This window comes from Silene latifolia, chromosome 3 (assembly GCF_048544455.1).
Source record: "Silene latifolia isolate original U9 population chromosome 3, ASM4854445v1, whole genome shotgun sequence".
Taxonomy (NCBI): Eukaryota; Viridiplantae; Streptophyta; class Magnoliopsida; order Caryophyllales; family Caryophyllaceae; genus Silene; species Silene latifolia.
In genome coordinates this window covers 31,851,825-31,869,170 of record NC_133528.1, presented here as the reverse complement: position 1 = coordinate 31,869,170, position 17,346 = coordinate 31,851,825, and the positions used below count along the sequence as shown (strand labels likewise).

The window sequence follows — 17,346 nt, the reverse complement described above, 5'->3', positions numbered from 1 at the left end:
TAAGCACTTTCTTTTTGACCAGTTCTTGCATGTTAGGATTTAGTAGTCTTTGACCTTTGACACATGGTTTATGATCTTCCTCAAGATGGATTCTATGCATGCAAAATTCGGGGCTTATGCCCTTTAAGTCATCAAGTTTGTATCCAATGGCTTTCTTGTGAGACTTTAAAACATGAAGCAATTTAGACAATTGACTCTCACTCAATTTAGCACTAACAATTACCGGACAAATCTCCTCATCATCTAGAAAAGCATACCTCAAATTAGAGGGGAGGGGTTTAAGTTCGGGTTTTTATACCTCAAGGTCTTGAGGTGTAGAAACCAAACCTATAAAGTGTGAGCTTTCCTCCAATGATAGCTCTTCTCCATCCAATTTATGCTCCAAAGCATCTATCTCCTCGTTTCCAATCTCATCATCACCTGCAAATGATTCCAATAGCAAGAGTGCCTCCAAGGGATCTTTAGACAAAGATCAAGGTGTAGACTCTTCTATGACAATGTCAACAACATCCAAAATATCAATAGAATAACAAGACTCTTCTATCATAGGATTCTTCATGGCACTATTCAAATTATATGTGACCTTATCGTCACCCACTTCCAATGTGATTTTACCATTCTTGACATCAATTACTGCACCCGCGGTATGTAAAAAGGGTCTTCCCAAAATGATTGGGATTTGGACATCTTCGGCCATGTCAAGAACAATAAAATCAACCGGAATAAAAAACTTACCAACCTTCACTGGAACATCCTCCAAAACTCCCAAAGGGCGTTTTATAGAACGGTCCGCCATTTGCAATGTAACACTAGTACATTTTAAGACTTCCATATTAAGCTTAGCACAAATAGAGTAAGGAATTACACTCACACTACCACCTAAATCACATAAAGCTTTATCAATTTGATAGGTGCCAATTGTGCATGGAATGGAAAAACTACAGGGATCTTTTAACTTAGGAGAGGACTTGTTTTACAAAAGAGCACTCACATCGGCGGTGAAGGTTATTGTTTCAACTTCGTCAAAAGTCCTCTTCTTAGTTAAAATGTCTTTCATAAACTTAGTATAAGACGGAATTTGAGTGATTAATTCGGTAAAAGGAACGGTTATCTGGAGATTCTTCACAACTTCCATGAACTTACCGAATTGAGAATTCTTTTGATGCTTTGCCAATCTATGAGGGAAAGGAACTTTGACTTTTTCCGGCACTTTTGTTTCAACGTCCTTCTTTGGAGGAGCATCCTCCTCATCTTTGCCTTCTTCAACCACAATTCGATCATCGACCTTATTTGGAATATCCTCACCTTTCTTACCATTAGGAGAAATCTCCAACTCAAAAAGTACCTCCTCATCTTTCTTGGGCATGGGTGGCTCATCATATTTCGTACCACTTCTCAAGGTGATGGCATTGAGGGTAGCATGTGGTTGCTCGCCTTGAGGTGGTAATTAACCCGTTTTTCTTTGAGAGCTAAAAGCGGCTAGTTGAGCCATTTGTTGCTCTAGCATCTTGATTGCGGCACTTTGAGCTTGGTCATTTTTTTGGATTTGAGCCAACAATTCTTTTTGCATTTGTACTATCAAAGCCTCAATTTTACCTCCTCCTTGGTTGTTTTGTTGGACATTTTTAGGTGGTGGACCTTGATTTTGTTGGTAATTTTGTTGAGGTGGCCTTTGTTGTTGGTTTTGACTTTGATAGCCCGGTGGGGGATTATACATTTGTTGTTGTGGAATGTAAGCATTTTGTTGTTGTGGTTGGGATTGATGTTGAAGGTTAAGCACATTATTACTTTTATAAGACATATTCTGGTGAAATCTTGAATTTGGGTTATAAGTATTTGAAAATGTACCCGGTGGATATGAATTTTGTCTAACAGTTTGATAAGCGCATACCTCCTCCATAGTAGCTTGGCAATGAGCGGCATAATGATCCGCAACCCCGCAACCTTCACAAAAAAATTATTTGACTAGTAGAGGACACAACATTGAGTTTTTGAAGAGAATCCCTAACATCTCGTTCCGCCCGTTGTTGTTGGAGTAAGGCAATTTGAGCTAACAAAACGGGATTGTCGGAAGATTCCTCTTTACCCTTGAGTGGCACACTTCGGGAATTGATATATTGCGCATCATAGATCACCATAGATTCAATTGTGGTATGAGCAATATCGGTGTCAATTTGATCAAACCGCCTATTGTTGACGGAATCAAGAATCCTTCGGGATTCGGCACAACATCCATTGTAGAATGTTATAGCTAGGAACCAAGCATCCAACCCATGATGTGGGCATTGCCTTTGCAACTTCTTGTACCTATCCCAAGCTTCATATAAGCTCTCAAGAGCTTGTTGACGGAATCCGGTGATTTGGCTCCTCAAGGTGCGAGTTTTCTCCGGTGGAAAAAACTTTTGATAGAAAGCAAGAGCCAATGTCTCCCAATTTGTGATTCCCTTGGCGGTGCGATCAAGGCTATTGATCCATAACTTTGTCTTGTACTTCAAAGAGAAAGGGGAAAGTATTTCCCTAATTTGGGCTTGAGTGACGCCCGTTTGCCGAATCATGGAGCAATAATCGCAAAAGTTTTGCACATGCAAATTGGGATCCTCCAAAGGACTTCCCCAAATTGCTTCCTCCCCACAAGGCCAATGAAATCCGGCTTGATCTCGAATTCCGGCGCAGTAATTTGAGTCGTTGTAATACCGGCCGGAAGCATAGCCGCGGTGGGCTGGGAGTGATCGGAAATTTTCACCATCTTTTTGGTTGGAGATGGTGGTGGTGGTGGAGATGATGAACTAGAAACCTCCTCTTCTTCAAGGGATTTAATATCATCTAAGTAAGACTTTCTAGCACTTTCAACTTGCACGGGAGAAGCGGCTTCTTTCACTTCTTTCCAAAAACATCGTCTTCTCCTAAAGGTTTTCTCGGGCTCGGAATCCGGTGAAAGCAAATCTCCACTACGAGAAGACCTGGGCATAAGACAACAATCTCTATAAAATGATAAGTAACGCTCTTAAGGAACAAGTGTTCCTCAAGACAAAAGAAAACAAGATAGAAATCGACAAGTCTAAACGCAATAAAACCGTGCTCCCCGGCAACGGCTAGTTTTTATATCCGTGAAAAGTGTAGATCTCAACTCACAAGGTGAAAGGATAAAGGAGAAGGTGAGAAATCCTATAATCCATGTTTGAATCCCCTAATATGGTGTTTGTGAGGGTTTTAGAGAGAAGGGAGAGAGTTTGGAGAGATAAGGAAGAAGATATAAATGAAATATGAGAAGGGGTTTTGCGGGTTTTAAAGTCCGTCTGACCAGAGTGCACTCGCCCGAGTGCCGAGTCCACTTGGTCGAGTGCCAAACACTCGGTCGAGTGCCGAGTCCCCTCAATCGAGTGACCCTAACTCGGTCGAGTACAACGCAGTTCTCAACAATGACCAGTTTTCGTAAAACATTCATATCTCACTCGTTTCTTGGTCATTTGGGCGTGTCACCTACCATTGGAATCGTAAGAGAACAAGCTATCACCCTTAATTAGAATCACATCAATACCATGTCTAGATTTCAAGTTATGACAGTTTTAAGACGACCCTTCTATAGGCGGACATTATAACAACTCCACTAAGTCTAGTATAGGTTATACTCGGTCCACTTTATAGTTATACTTCACTCCCGACTAGACTCATCAAACCTGAGGGTCCTCTCACGCATCTCAAGGTTCCTTTTCAGGTCCCAAAATATCCAGGTATTACAATTTTGGGAAAGGAAGACTGGGTGGCGTCTTCAAGAAAGAGCCCCCATTAAAAAGGTATAAGATTAAGTTTGCAGCTGGGTGGGTTGGATTGAGGATTGATGGTGATGATTAGATTGAAAGGGGTTGTTGTAAGCGATTGAAAATGATGGATTAAAAGTGATGGACTAGGAGTGAGGTAATAAGAGTGATGGTTATGAGAGTGATAGATTGAAAGGGATGGTTGTATCCTTGTTAGGGGATTTCCTATGTATTCACATGAAGAGAAATCAAACCAGGCAGTAGTTCTGAGCTGCTTATTGAGGACTAAAAGTTGATATTTGGAATTGAAAAGTTGTGAAAAGAGTGTGCGGTTGTGTTCATGATACAAAACTGCTTACGTATTTGCGTTAAGCAAAATCAAACCATATCGTAGTTGTTGATGTGTGTGAGTGAAAAAAGGTTCCAAATTGAAGGTGTGAAAAGGTTGTGGTTATATCCTTGTAATAGGACTGCCTACGTATTCGCGTGTTGCGAAATCAAACTAGATCGTAGTCCTTGCTGTGTGTGGGTGAAAAAGGGATTGCAAATTGAAGGTGTGAAAGGGGTTGTGGTTGTGTCCTTGTAATAGGACTGCCTATGTATTCGCATGTTGCGAAATCAAACCAGATCGTAGTTCTTACTGTGTGCCTAGGCTAGCTGTTAGGACCTTAAAGTGTGAAGGTCACGACAGTAAATTCCGTTTGGTGACTCGAAAAATTGATTTGAGAAATTTTCCTCGATTGTGAGTCGAAGAGGTATAATTTGTGAAAATGTTCCTTGTCATGTGAGTACACTAAAAAGTGGACCTGAGAATGAATTGGGCATGTCCGGTTCCGGGAAGCAAAGTATTTGAAGACTCCGTATCTGAGTGAGGGGGAAAATGGCTTGGATATTTGGAATGTGAATCTTGGTAATAGGAGGCTTGTTTGACAGATAAAAATCTAGAGCTTGTATTTGTGGTGTTTAGGCTGGTAGGTTACGGCTTGTGATGTGGTGTAAAATGGGGTCTTAGGTTTAATGTGGACCAAGCACGAAAGGGTTGGCAAATAACGCGGGATCAGATTTTCATGTTTGGACCCTAATGATTAAGGTATGGTTACAAGCTTGAGAAAATTCTCAAAATCTCAGATAGGTCTCCCTGTAATAGTCTCAATAAGGATTTAGGGGTGAAGAAAGGTTGGGTGTGTTGTTATTTGGCTAGTCTTGAGCCATTATTTTAGCTCTTTGGTCTCGAATTTTGGTGTTTGGTGTTTTGAACTTATAGGTCCTGGATTTTGGTCCGATACTTTCTTTGGATTTTGGCCTTTTTGAAAAGGGTTTCAGTCTCATTTTCTTTTGATTTTCGCTTGGATCTTGGCCTTGTGTGAGTAGCTTTTGGCTTTGCCTTTTGCTTTGGTTTTGTCTTTGGTTTTGGCCTTTTTCTTTTGGTTTGGCTTTGGCTTTGGCTTTGGGTAAATAGCTTCTTACTTTGGCTTTGGGTGAATTACATTTTGACTTTGGCTTCGGCTTTGGCCTTGGCTTTGGCATTTTGCTTTTCCTTTGGCTTTGGGTGAATGGTTTTTGGCTTTGGCTTTGGCCTTTGGGTGAATCCCTTTTTGGTTTTGGTTTTTGCTTTGGCGTTGGGTGAATAGCTTTGGGATGTTAGGTCTTCTGAATGTGACCTTTGTTTTGGGAAATTGGGAAGGTGGCTTGTCCCTTATGTGTTGTCATTGTTTTGACATGTCACTGTTATCTATTATTCATGCACTTGGTCACGATCAAATTCACGACCATTGTGAAGCTGTAGTTTAATGGATCCCCCTCCAAGAGCATCGAAGTGATAGACTACTTTAAGGTTTTGGATTTTTTCTTCTGGTTAGATAAACGTTTTTGTTATATGTTTGTTTGTGTTTTTGGGGTGTTTTTTTTTTAAGGAATGGGCGGCCATTCTTGCAAGATGCAAGTTGGCGTTATGGGATGTTTTTTGTGGGGAATGGGCTTGCCTTCCGTCATTGATCATGAACAAGGAGATGTTATGGCTTTGTTATATGGGTTCGTCATAGAATCCCTTTTTAAAAAGCTCGTTCTAAATCGGGTCATAATGTAAGGTTTCTATTGCTAGACATGGAATAGGTAAAGAAAATGAACACGAAGTTTTGGGTCCTTTGCAGTTCAGATTGGGACATCACTTCAGTGTACTCATACTGAATTGGAACATATTTTTTTAAAATCAATTCTCAAATCAATTCTCGTTGTCACGGGAAATGGTAAAGGAAGAGAAAAAGAATATATGATCTGGAAATTGTGCTTTTATTTAGATAAATAAGAGGTTAACACAGACTCGAAGAACATGCTTGACTCACGGGATAGCCCATGATTGTCACTTAGGAATAAGAGAACAGACACTAGGATAGATATGAGAAAGCCTAATACTCGGACTCGGACTCTGACTTGATCTCAGCCACGGACTCCTAATCATCACTTTCCTCTTCGAAGGTCTTCTTCTCAGTATCGTGCGGCTTGAATGTTCTGTCTTGGGCATTGTCCCACTTGAGCACTTCATTCTCATTGTTTGGGACCATTGAGGGACAATAGTCTATGAGACTTTCATGTCCGTGCAGAATGAGACACCCGTTGGGGTTGTCTTCGTCACTTAGCTGGCTTAGGGATGAGACAATCAGATCATGGCTCTCGATCATATCTTGAATAGCATGTTTCAGTTTGAAGCATGTTTTAGTGTCATGACCTTTTCCTTAATGATATTGGCAATACATATTGTCATCACAGAAACAGGTTTTCTTATTGGCAGGTGGATCTGGAGTGGGTCCAATTGGTTGCCGCTTTCCTTCAGTCACAAGTCTTTGAAGAGCTGCGGCATAAGTTATTTCGAGATTAGTGAATGTCCTTTGAGAACGTTCAACTTTGCTGCTTGACATGAGACATCCAAGAGGATTGTCTTGACTACGAGGTATGGCCAAGATTTTGCCAACTTCGATCATATCTTGAATGGCATTCTTCAGCTTGTAACAAGTTTCGGTATCATGGCCTTTGCCTTGATGGTATTGGCAATAGGCATTTCCGTTCTAGAAATGGGTTCTCTTGTGTCCAGGTGGGTCCGGTGTTGGACCAACGGGTTGTAGTTAGTGATGGCAATGGGTAGGGTCTGGGTCGGGTCCACCCAGACCCGGACCCGAGATTTTCCCTTTGGACCCGTACCCGACCCAGACCCGCAAGGGTCTAAAATTTGAGGACCCATACCCGGACCCTATGGGTAAGGGGCGGGTCTGGGTCTACCCGCGGGTCCGAGTTTCAGCCACTTTAATAGCAAGATTAACAGCTATGGGGTTTATAATATTAAAAAAAAAATTCATACTAGTTTAACATTATGAGTTTATTAATCTCTATTGTACACTACCAAATCCAATATACATACCAAAGAGATTAAGAAAGACAAAGAAGACCTAAATTAATTTTACCTCCAAATACATGTGAAAGAATCAAACTCGGAACCCTAAAATCAATACCGTACTTGAGAGACGTCTCCATCTGACTGTCGATGGTTGTCGTTAATGGTGGTTGTCGGTCGCCGCCTATTAGAGAGGTGGTTGTCAGTCGCGTATTAGTGCTGTGGTGGTGGTTTCTTTGTGTCAGTGGTGGAGTGGTAGTATTGTCAGAAGAGTTTGGTTGGGTTTTATCACTTTATGGGACGAGGGAAGAGAAAGAGACTTTAGTTGCTTTGGTTTCTACGGTCTGCCAATATGAATTCAGAAAAGTTGAGATTTTGATTTTTTTTTTTTTTTTAATAAAGGGTCTAAGGGTCGGGTATGGGTCTCATAACTTAAACCCGGACCCGGAACCGAAAAATTTTCTTAAGACCCATACCCGGCCCATACCCATTGGGTCTGAAAAAATGAGGCCCATACCCGACCCATTAGGGTCCGATCCTCAGGGTCTGGGTCGGGTCCCCGACCCACTGCCATCCCTAGTTGTAGTAGTCCTTTTGAAGCTAGTATCACTAGAGCGGTGTCATATGACATTTTCAGATCTGTGAATACCCTTTGGTGTTTTCCCATGGTTCCCACATTGGTGTTTTTGGGGATATTTTTGTGAGTATTATGTTTTTTAACCTTGAGCAGAAACAAAATTTGGTCATTGTCAATGGACCGTCTTTGGGATGTTGCTTGGTATTTTAAATGAGATTTTGGTGAGGTAACTTCATGTTCCTTGTTAGTGGATTTATGGGAGTGGGAGTCATTAGACATTTCCTCATTTTCAGCACTCATTGGTTGGTGAATCGAGCGCTTGTCTTCTCCTTAATGGTCATGTTCACTTTGAGTATCACTAAACCTTTTCTCCAAATTAGCTACCCGAGTGTTCAAATCATCTATGGCCACTTGCATCTTTGAGTATATGTTGTTGATGGAGACGTAGAGCACGAGTATACCGCTTTGAATGCCATCCTCATCAATTGCATGAACTTTCTCATCGTTAGGAGAGGTGAGATGAAACCAGTCCAGGAAAGGTTCCTCACTGTCTTTATTAGGGTTTTCAGGAGGGTTGTTCTTGTTGTTTGTTGAGGGAGGTAGTGGTAATATGCTTTTTTCCGATCATATTAAGGATGGCGCCTTTTAGGGGGGGACACATCTCAGTGTCATGTCCGCGACCTTGGTGATATTGACAATATAGTTCTCTGTTCCATCTTCGACCTTGCTTGTTTAGCAGGGGGTCCGGAGTTGGACCAGTCGATTCGAGCTTTCCTTGGGAGATTAGTCTTTCCAAGGTTGCGGCATAAGCCATACCCAAATCAGGGAAGGACCCATGGGATCGTCTGGTTTTGTTTGGTAGAGCACCTAAGGAATTGGTTTCAGTGATTTTGGTAGCTTTCCAACTGGGGTTGATTTTTTGGTTGGCAAGTAGTCGACTTTCAAGGAGCTTAACCCTTTCCTTAATATCAGAAGAAGGAAATTTCCCAGTTGCAAGTTTGTCTTCAACATGAGAGAGACGAGTCTTCAAGTTTTCCACGGTAGCTAGGAGCCGTAGAACCAGGTTGCTGATTTCAGCGGAAGTCATGGCTGATGCAGATTGATCGGCTTCTTAAGTTTCTTGCTGACGATCGATGACACCCCAGGGACTCTTATATACCCTTAAACTCCCGGATTAGTTCCTAAAATACCCAAGTATCCAAATTCGAGTTTTTTAATGGTTGCATATTGTTGCAAAAATTGTACATTGATGACTAAATAAACGTTATATTGATTGCTCTGCGTATTCTAGATGAGTAATCTGTTGGGAAATGTGTCCTCAACAATAGTGCGATCACATGATTTAAATATCATTATTAAATCTCATTTTAAGAATACATGTGGGATGTAATATTTTACAGTCAACTGGTCCACACATATCGGTAATGATTGGCTGACTAGAGTTTGACATTACGTCGTGCGGCGGTGGTGATCATTGATCCCCTTAGGTCATACCTATAGGGAAATACTCTTAATTGATTATTTAATTAATCGTATACCGATACGAGTTAATTAAATTGCTTAAAATTGACGGATGATTTTGTGAGTATAATTTACGTATCTTATTGTAAATATGATTAAATGAGACACGGTCTAAGTAATCGAATTGTTTTATTACTTAGATGAAATCATTGTTTACGAAAACAATTGAACGGAATGAATAAATCATTATAAATACAGAATGTTGTAATTTATAATTTGGAAACATTTTGGCACGAGTAATTACGAATTACTAGTCAATTTTGTAAATGACATATTTTATGAGTATGTTGATTTTTAATATGTTAAAAATACATTACATTGTGACATGTCATGTAACATGTTACATGTGACAAAATTGACAAATGACAAAATAAAATGGACCATCCATTTTATTATGAAAGTGCCGAAATTAGAGGGAGTATTGGGTTAATATTGTGTTTTCATATTAGTGGAAAACATAATGATTAAAGACTACCTACTAGCCTTGCAAGCCTAAGCTTTTGAGAAGAGCAAAAACAAAAGGCATTGGGCATACTACCCAATGCTCTTTTTTCGGCCATCCCACAAGAAAGAGAGAAGAGCTTTTCTCTTTAACATTATTATTCATTCTTCCCATCTAATTTTCTAGAGTAAGAAAATGCAATAAAAACTCTCTACAATTTATGAGAATTCTAGAGAAATAAACTCACATATACTCCCTCTTGACCGAGATTTTCAAGAGTAAAAAAAAAATGCAATTTATCTTGTGTCAATTTTATAGTAAAACTAATATTATTCTAGATCTAAATAATATTAGTTATTAAGAGACTTCCTTGGGTATATGCTTTTGGGAGGGATTCTATACTTGAATCCTTGTTCTTCCATTTGGAGAGCTCAAGAACAAGTGAGTAGGTGAACTCACTTGTGCCCATAAATCTGAAAATCACAATGTAAGATGATGATTTCTTCTCTATATTTTATATTGTTTGCATGCATAAGATCACTTGTTAATTTTATGACAAATTAAATTAAAGCATATATGAATATGTTGAGTATATAGATATCTACTTTTCCTTCATAATCAACTAAAATCGACTAACTATAATATTTAAAATTGTAAAAATTTTCTCCCTCTTATTCTCTAACATCTTCCACATTTCCTAAAATGACAAATTCAATAAGATCTTCCACTTTTCTTATTAGTCTATAATTTGTGGTTCTTCGGATTTGTGACCCCACATTTCCCCTCTTACTTTCCATTTTCTCCATTTCCACCACAAATTTCATTTTTCTTAAAAACTACCCAAAAGCAATGTGGAATATCATAGTGAATAAGAGGGAGTAACATTTAGGGTATTTATAGAACAATTTACTAAATTTAGGACATATTTTGCGTGATTTTGAAAAACTGAGAGTATATTGAAGAATCCGAAAAAATACATGGGTACATCCTTTAAAACCCCTAAATTTAGGGGTGTTCATTCAATGGTTCAGACCAATGACCGGACCGGACCGCGCAATTTGGTCCGGACCGGACTGAACCATACTTTATTTGGTCCGGTCCACGGTCCACTTATTTACATAAGTTTGGTCTTCGATCCGGTCCTGGACCAAACCGAATGGACCGCGGACCAAACTTTGTAACGAATAATTCTGAAATTGTAATCTCATAATATTACTTTGACATATTCTACTACTCTAACAAAAAAAATCGAGGTCATTAATATAAATTAAAGTATTCGTCGAATTAATAAAGTAACAAAAAATATATTATTTGGTCCATATGATCCGGTCCGATCCATACCTCTTTATGGTCCGGATCGGACCGGACTAATATAACTATGGTCCGGTCCAAGGTCCACCATTTTACCGTTATTTGATCTTCGGTCCACTAAATTTGATCCGGTCCCGGACCGATGAACACCCCACACCTAAATTAATTTACAATTGGTCTCCCTTGTGACGGGTTACCATTTGTGGCGGATATTTTGTGAGTTAAAATGGTAACAAAATGGGTTAGTGGAGAAAGGGGACCACATGAATAGTGTTGCAGAGAGAGAAAAAGTGGGTACTTTGTGAGGTAAAATGGTATCCGTCACTCAAGAGTGACGGATATGTGCCGTCACAAATGAGATTTTGTGATTAATTTAATCAAAGGTGTTTATTACAAACCAAGTTTCACCCTCTAGAGAGGAACTAATGCGACAGTGACGCCACCAGCATTCGTCCAAAACTCCCAAATACATCAACCCCATCACCTCCTCCCCTAAAATCAGACTCCCCCAATTCCAAACCCTAGAAACCCTAATCAATGGCGGAACACCTCGCCTCCATCTTCGGCACAGAAAAAGACCGCGTCAACTGCCCCTTCTACTTCAAGATCGGCGCGTGTCGTCACGGTGATCGCTGCTCGCGTCTTCACAATCGCCCTACCATCTCTCCAACACTTCTCCTCTCCAACATGTACCAACGCCCCGACATGATCACCCCTGGCGTCGACGCGCAGGGGCAGCCGATCTCCCCTCACGCGCTTCAATCTCACTTTGAGGACTTCTATGAAGATATCTTTGAGGAGCTTCGCAAGTTCGGCGACATCGAAACGCTTAATGTTTGTGATAATCTTGCTGATCACATGATTGGCAATGTCTATGTTCAGTTTCGCGAGGAGGATCAAGCTGCTGCTGCGCTTAAGGCGCTGCAAGGACGGTACTGTATCGATTATTATTTCTCCCTTCCTCTCAATTATTTGTTTACCTTTTATATTTTCTGTCTGTTCCAGTCATTTGTTTACTTTTTATATGGAATGTGAAATATACTGTATTTTGAACAGGTATTACTCTGGTCGACCCATAATTGCAGATTTTTCACCAGTGACGGATTTTAGGGAGGCGACATGTCGGCAGTATGAGGAGGATAGTTGTAATCGAGGTGGTTATTGTAATTTTATGCATGTGAAGATGATTGGAAGGGAGTTGAGGAGGAAGTTGTTTGGACGGTTTTATAATCCAAGGCATTGGAGAAGTCGGAGTCGGAGTAGAAGCAGGAGTCCGAGGGGACCTCCGCCTAGAAGGGAGAGGGACAGAGAGAGGGATAGGGGGAGGGGGAGTCGCGACAGAGATAGAGATAGGGATAGGAGGTATGATAATGGTGGTGGAAGGAGACGGAGTAGGAGCCGCAGTCCTCAGGCAGCTAGGGAAGGGAGTGAGGAGAGGAGGGCTAGGATTGAGCAGTGGAACCGTGAGCGTGAAGGACAGTAGTTATTAGGGTTTGTCTCATTGACGAATGATGAATTGATGATTTGAGTACTATGTTGTTAAATGTTAGTAGTAATGGTGTTAGAGTAGTTCAGTTTTTAGGTTGTGTTTAGCGTGTGGTGGTACTATGATTATAAATTATGAGTCTTATTGTTGTTTTACCTGTCTCCTTTGTTTTGGACACATTGTTGTTGAATCAATGCAGTAGACTGTTCTTATTTACCTGCCTGTTGAATGTTTCGGTTTATATGCTGCAGTGTTATTGCTTTACCAGAATTAATGTTGGTAGTTTTTTAAGTGAATTTAAATTCAAATTGTGGAATGTAGTAGCTAATACTTATTGATATACTAGCTGTATCGACTTACTGGCTTGTTAATTGTTACTTATGCGCACATGTTTAATTAAGATCAAATTGTTGCGAATCTGATTCTAGAATGTAGTAGCTTATACTACGTAGTTACTGATATTCATACGACATATCATAGTCCAACTGACTAAAGTCTTACACTTCAAAGATGATGAATTTAATTGTTGTGGCTCGCTCCTTATGTCATACAGTATTAGACTACTAGATGATATAATTTCTTGGATCTTGGGTGTCATAGTGGCCAGCCTTCCATGAAGCCATGGAGATACTGCTGAGTGCTGACACATTGACATATTAATCATGCAGCCATACTTATTATTTAATTGGCACCTTTCGAGTGTGTGATTATCGTTACTGTCGTAGTTTCATTCAGTTTGAAGGGGGCTCCAATTATCTAAGTCTAAATTACTTACGCTAGGTTTAAAGTACTCCATTCAAGCAACCGTGTATGCAGGGTTACCTAATTCCCCCCCCCCCGAATTCGTTTTCATCTTAATTCGTCCCAATTCGTTGAGATGAGCGAATTATATGATTATTGCTAAAAATAAAAAAAAAAAAGTCAGGAAAAATTGAAGTATAGACAAGATACCTGATTATTTTGAAGTTTGAACTTTGAAGCCAAGCACAATGATTTGATTCACTATTGTAGATTTGTAGATTTAGCTTTAATTTGATTTTGATTTCTGACAGTGAGTATGATTTTTTTTTAGCTTTGTTGATATAAAAGGATAATTGTGATTTTTGATGAAGGGTGATGATGGAGGTTCAAGGAGGAAGATTAGTTCGGCAGATCGCCTTTTGATTTTATTTTATTTTCAAATATTCTTAAATCTTAATAAGTGTGTTCCTAGGTTTTTGTGGTTTTTATGGTTTTTGAGTTCCCAATGGAGCCTTTTTATTTAAAAATTTAAATGTAATGTGAATTGATTTAAATTAAGTAAAAATTTAAATTTTGCTAAAATAATTTTCGTATTTTATTCATTTTGTAGAGTAGGCGAATTGATTCGAATTAGCGAATTATGATTTCCTTTTGCGAATTGGATTCGACGAATTACCGAATTTTAAAATAATGTAATTCGCCAGCGAATTGAATTCGCTAAATTGAGCGAATCGCGAATTAGAATTAAGAAAGCGAATTGAACGAATTGCGAATCCGGTAACCCTGCGTGTATGTATGTGCATTTTAGAGTATTATGGTGCAGAGTTTTTTAAATGTATCTATGACCTCTGGTTCAATCATAAAGGCTCGGTGGTTAACTCTATTGTGGTGGGAGAGCTTAAAAGCAACTCTAAACAAGAATAAGTAAGAAATCATAACTAGAGTTGTTCATGGGTCATACCGCCCAATAACCCGGCCCATTCGACCCTTATTTTTAGCGGGCTTGGACACAAAAAATTCTAAAAAATGGGTCGTGGGCTGGACAAGCCCGACCCGATTTAAGTAAATGGGCCGGACATGGACACGAGCTTTTTCAAACGGGCCAACCCGCCCGGCCCATTAAAAATATCAGATAATAAATTTTCAATTTATTTGTGTATATTAATTGTTTTATATTATAAATAATGATTTTTTTTAATGAAAAAAAAATAAAAGCATTTTTTTTTAATAAAGTCGAACCTAAACTGTTGTCTTTCCAAATATCTTCATGCTAATTAAAATTTGATTGTCTTCCCAGTAGGCGCATATAGTCAAACACCACTAGTTATCGTATATTACAAGTTACAATAATGTATACATTCAATCTTTACCTCTACCCTTATATGTATTTCTTCACTATCCATATATATTATAACACCTAACTTCAAATTTCAAATCAATGTATGAGATATAAAAAGTAGTTTAAATTGAAGTCATTCTATACCGAATACGTAATTAACAGTTAAAGTTTAGTGTTTCGGCCCATTAGCCCATGGGCTGCCCGACTTTTGACTAAAGGGCGGGTAAGGGCAAGGATAATTGGCCCATAATTCTGACCCGGCCCGCCCACTATAGTCTTAATGGGCAACTTTTTTTTCACGGCCCGGCCCATGTCCGGCCCAAGCCCGCATTTGAACAGCTCTAATCATAACTAGCAGTTCTAGAATTTTGTCACTGCTTTTAGCTTAAGTCCAGTTCTATTTTGTATCCTACAATTTACAAGGGTACAAGCATTAGCTGGAAACTAAAGCAACGATGAACATGACACAACTAATGCAGTAGTTCTTGGAGATGCCGCACTGTCAGATCTTCCTGATTCTGGTGCGATGCATTCTAGTCACTCTGCTGCTACCAGGTGTGCACCTAGGTTATCCTTTGCATCTTTCAGTGTGATATATTTTTTTTTTTTTCTGTTTATTACTCTGGTGCCGGGCCATTTTATCCATTCTTAGTGGTACTATTTCTGAAGCAAGGATGAATATGACGTTTACTTGCTGATATAGTTTCGTAAGTAGCGCTAGATATGTTACTCCCTCCAATCCTCTTGATTAGCCCCATTTATCAAAACTTTATCACCCGGCAACTTATCGGGTGAATGGAAGAGGTGTGTTTCACCAATATGGCGATATCACCTCATCCCCCATAAATACGTAACATTATTTAGTGCATGATTTGGAAGTCCTGAATAGCTGTTTCTGCGTCATTGAGGCAACTGTGCTTGAGACGCAGTTGGGTATTTGGCGTTATGGCTTAAGGTGAGGTGATTATTTTGAAGCACAGGCAGCACAGCTGGAAAATGTATTCTCTGATTCACCAGCTTGTTTTGAATTTTGAAAAACTCAATAATATTTCCTTTTTCCTTTTCTGACTTGTGCAGTTCCTCTTATTTCCTTGTTTAGTTATGATGCAAATACTGTAGATTGTCAGTTTCCTTTGATAAAGTCACTTCTGGAGTTTTGTCTTTTGGGGCTTTTAGCCAGATTCTTTTTCTTCTTCAATCCTAGTTTCTGCAGCATCTATGCTTAAAAACATCACTATCTTGAGCAAGAATATGTTTGTGGTATGAGCTTATGGTTTTAGGTGCTGGACTAGTGGGGGGTTATTTTAGATTGAATAATGTTTCTGAGATTGATTAGGTATTTTACGTGGCGAGCTTGTAGAGGAGTACTTTATATAAGGCATTTATGTGTACGCAAATCGAGTTTATATTGGTGATTAATTTTCCTTGTGGGGGGGGGGGGGGGGGAAGGACACTTTGCATATGTTTGACACAGTCTTTTTGCACTAAACTATGTTACTTTGATTCTTCTATCTGAATTTGACCCTTAACAATCCTGAATTTTTGTAAGCATAGGCAGAAAGGGAGGCTGCCATGATGGAACTAGGTCAAGGTGTAGTGTATGAAGCATTTTATATGAATTGTAAGGATGTTCTTTTTAAACTGTAATCTGTAATGATGTTAATACTTAATACTATATGTTTCAGACAATTTATATTACTTCAGCAGACTTTTTGTGCCTCAAAATTGAGTAATGATGAGTCTGAGTGTCTGACACAGATATGTATTCGCCTATAAGGTTGTGGCATGTCCGAGTCGTAGTATCCCATGCCAAGTGAGCTTGGTGGGCAGTAATGCAAGCATACTGTTATGGCTAGTTGCAGTTTCTTTGATGTTTGGTGTACTGTTTGGCTTGTTGTGAGATCATAGGAGCTGTTTTCCGGGATGGTGCGGTAGGCTTGAGTGCAGCAAGGTGGATTTCAGGTCATATATGGCTCTTGAATAAATGTCCATAAAGTTGATGGTGAAGCACATATTGCTGTTTTGGTTTAAAACTGTGGGGTGTTTGGTTTGTATTAGCGTAAAAGGAAGGGGCTATGAAGGAAAGGAGTACGTTCTCTTCAAAACTTCCATCTTTGCTGCGACCATCAATAGAAATGACCAAACCACCCGTTCCCACCTTATAACCACAACTCAAGATCCTTCCCCCATCAACCCCACCCTTGCCACTCTGATTGCCGGGGATTCTACTGCTGATCGCCGGCGATTCTACCACCGATGCTAGTGATCTACCCTTTTCTGTGTCTACTTCCTTAACCACCACCCCACCCCTTAACAGCCCACACTCAATAGAATACCACTTCCACCCCCTTCTCCTGCCTTGAAAACACCACATTTGGTTTTTTTTGCGTGAGGGGTTGTGGGGTGGTATTGCGATGGGTGTGGGTTCTTCTGGGTGTAGTAGTGGTTTAGGGTTGAGTGGGGAGGTCATTGGTGCTGGACGATAAAACGAAAATGGCAGGGGTGGGGATACTAGTGGTGTGGGCAGCAAGGGAATGAGTTTTGGAAACCTTCTTGGAAATTTCTAAATCAAAAGTGTGTAAATGGTTCCATCATTCAGATTTCAAACAACTAAACAAGTGGCCCAAGTAGGTGAGGCGATTATTGATTTCAGTTCTCTTTTATTTTTCCTTTACACAACACGCATGCTTTAAAACACACTCCCTCAATTAATCATTCTTCCCATGTTTTTCTCTCGATTACCCAGAAAATATTAATTTTCATTACTGTCATCTCTCTAAAGTCTC

The 17,346-nt window shown here is 39.7% G+C and overlaps 1 protein-coding gene, 1 long non-coding RNA gene and 1 other non-coding gene across 3 annotated transcripts; all 3 read left to right on the top strand.

Moving 5' to 3' along the window:
* The first annotated feature begins 2,268 nt into the window (after positions 1 to 2,268).
* LOC141650759 (small nucleolar RNA R71) lies at positions 2,269 to 2,375 on the top strand. Its single transcript, XR_012546775.1, has one exon. It is a non-coding gene; the product is annotated as a small nucleolar RNA R71 (small nucleolar RNA).
* An 8,998-nt stretch (positions 2,376 to 11,373) lies between these two features.
* Positions 11,374 to 12,696, top strand: LOC141647513 (splicing factor U2af small subunit B-like). Its single transcript, XM_074455726.1, has 2 exons — positions 11,374 to 11,926; positions 12,051 to 12,696. Exons 1-2 carry the CDS (start codon positions 11,532 to 11,534, stop codon positions 12,475 to 12,477), a joined length of 822 nt encoding a protein of 273 aa, XP_074311827.1. The 5' UTR covers positions 11,374 to 11,531; the 3' UTR covers positions 12,478 to 12,696.
* Positions 12,697 to 13,326: 630 nt separating this feature from the next.
* LOC141647512 (uncharacterized) lies at positions 13,327 to 16,258 on the top strand. The gene is made up of 2 exons (XR_012545755.1): positions 13,327 to 15,115; positions 16,115 to 16,258. It is a non-coding gene; the product is annotated as an uncharacterized LOC141647512 (long non-coding RNA).
* Positions 16,259 to 17,346: the final 1,088 nt, after the last annotated feature.

Excerpts from the sequence above, each read along its gene's own strand:
- LOC141647513 (XM_074455726.1), top strand. The coding sequence starts at position 11,532 with ATGGCGGAACACCTCGCCTCCATCTTCGGCACAGAAAAAGACCGCGTC. Across the intron at positions 11,927-12,050 it reads CTTAAGGCGCTGCAAGGACG|GTATTACTCTGGTCGACCCA; the intron begins GTACTGTATCGA and ends TATTTTGAACAG.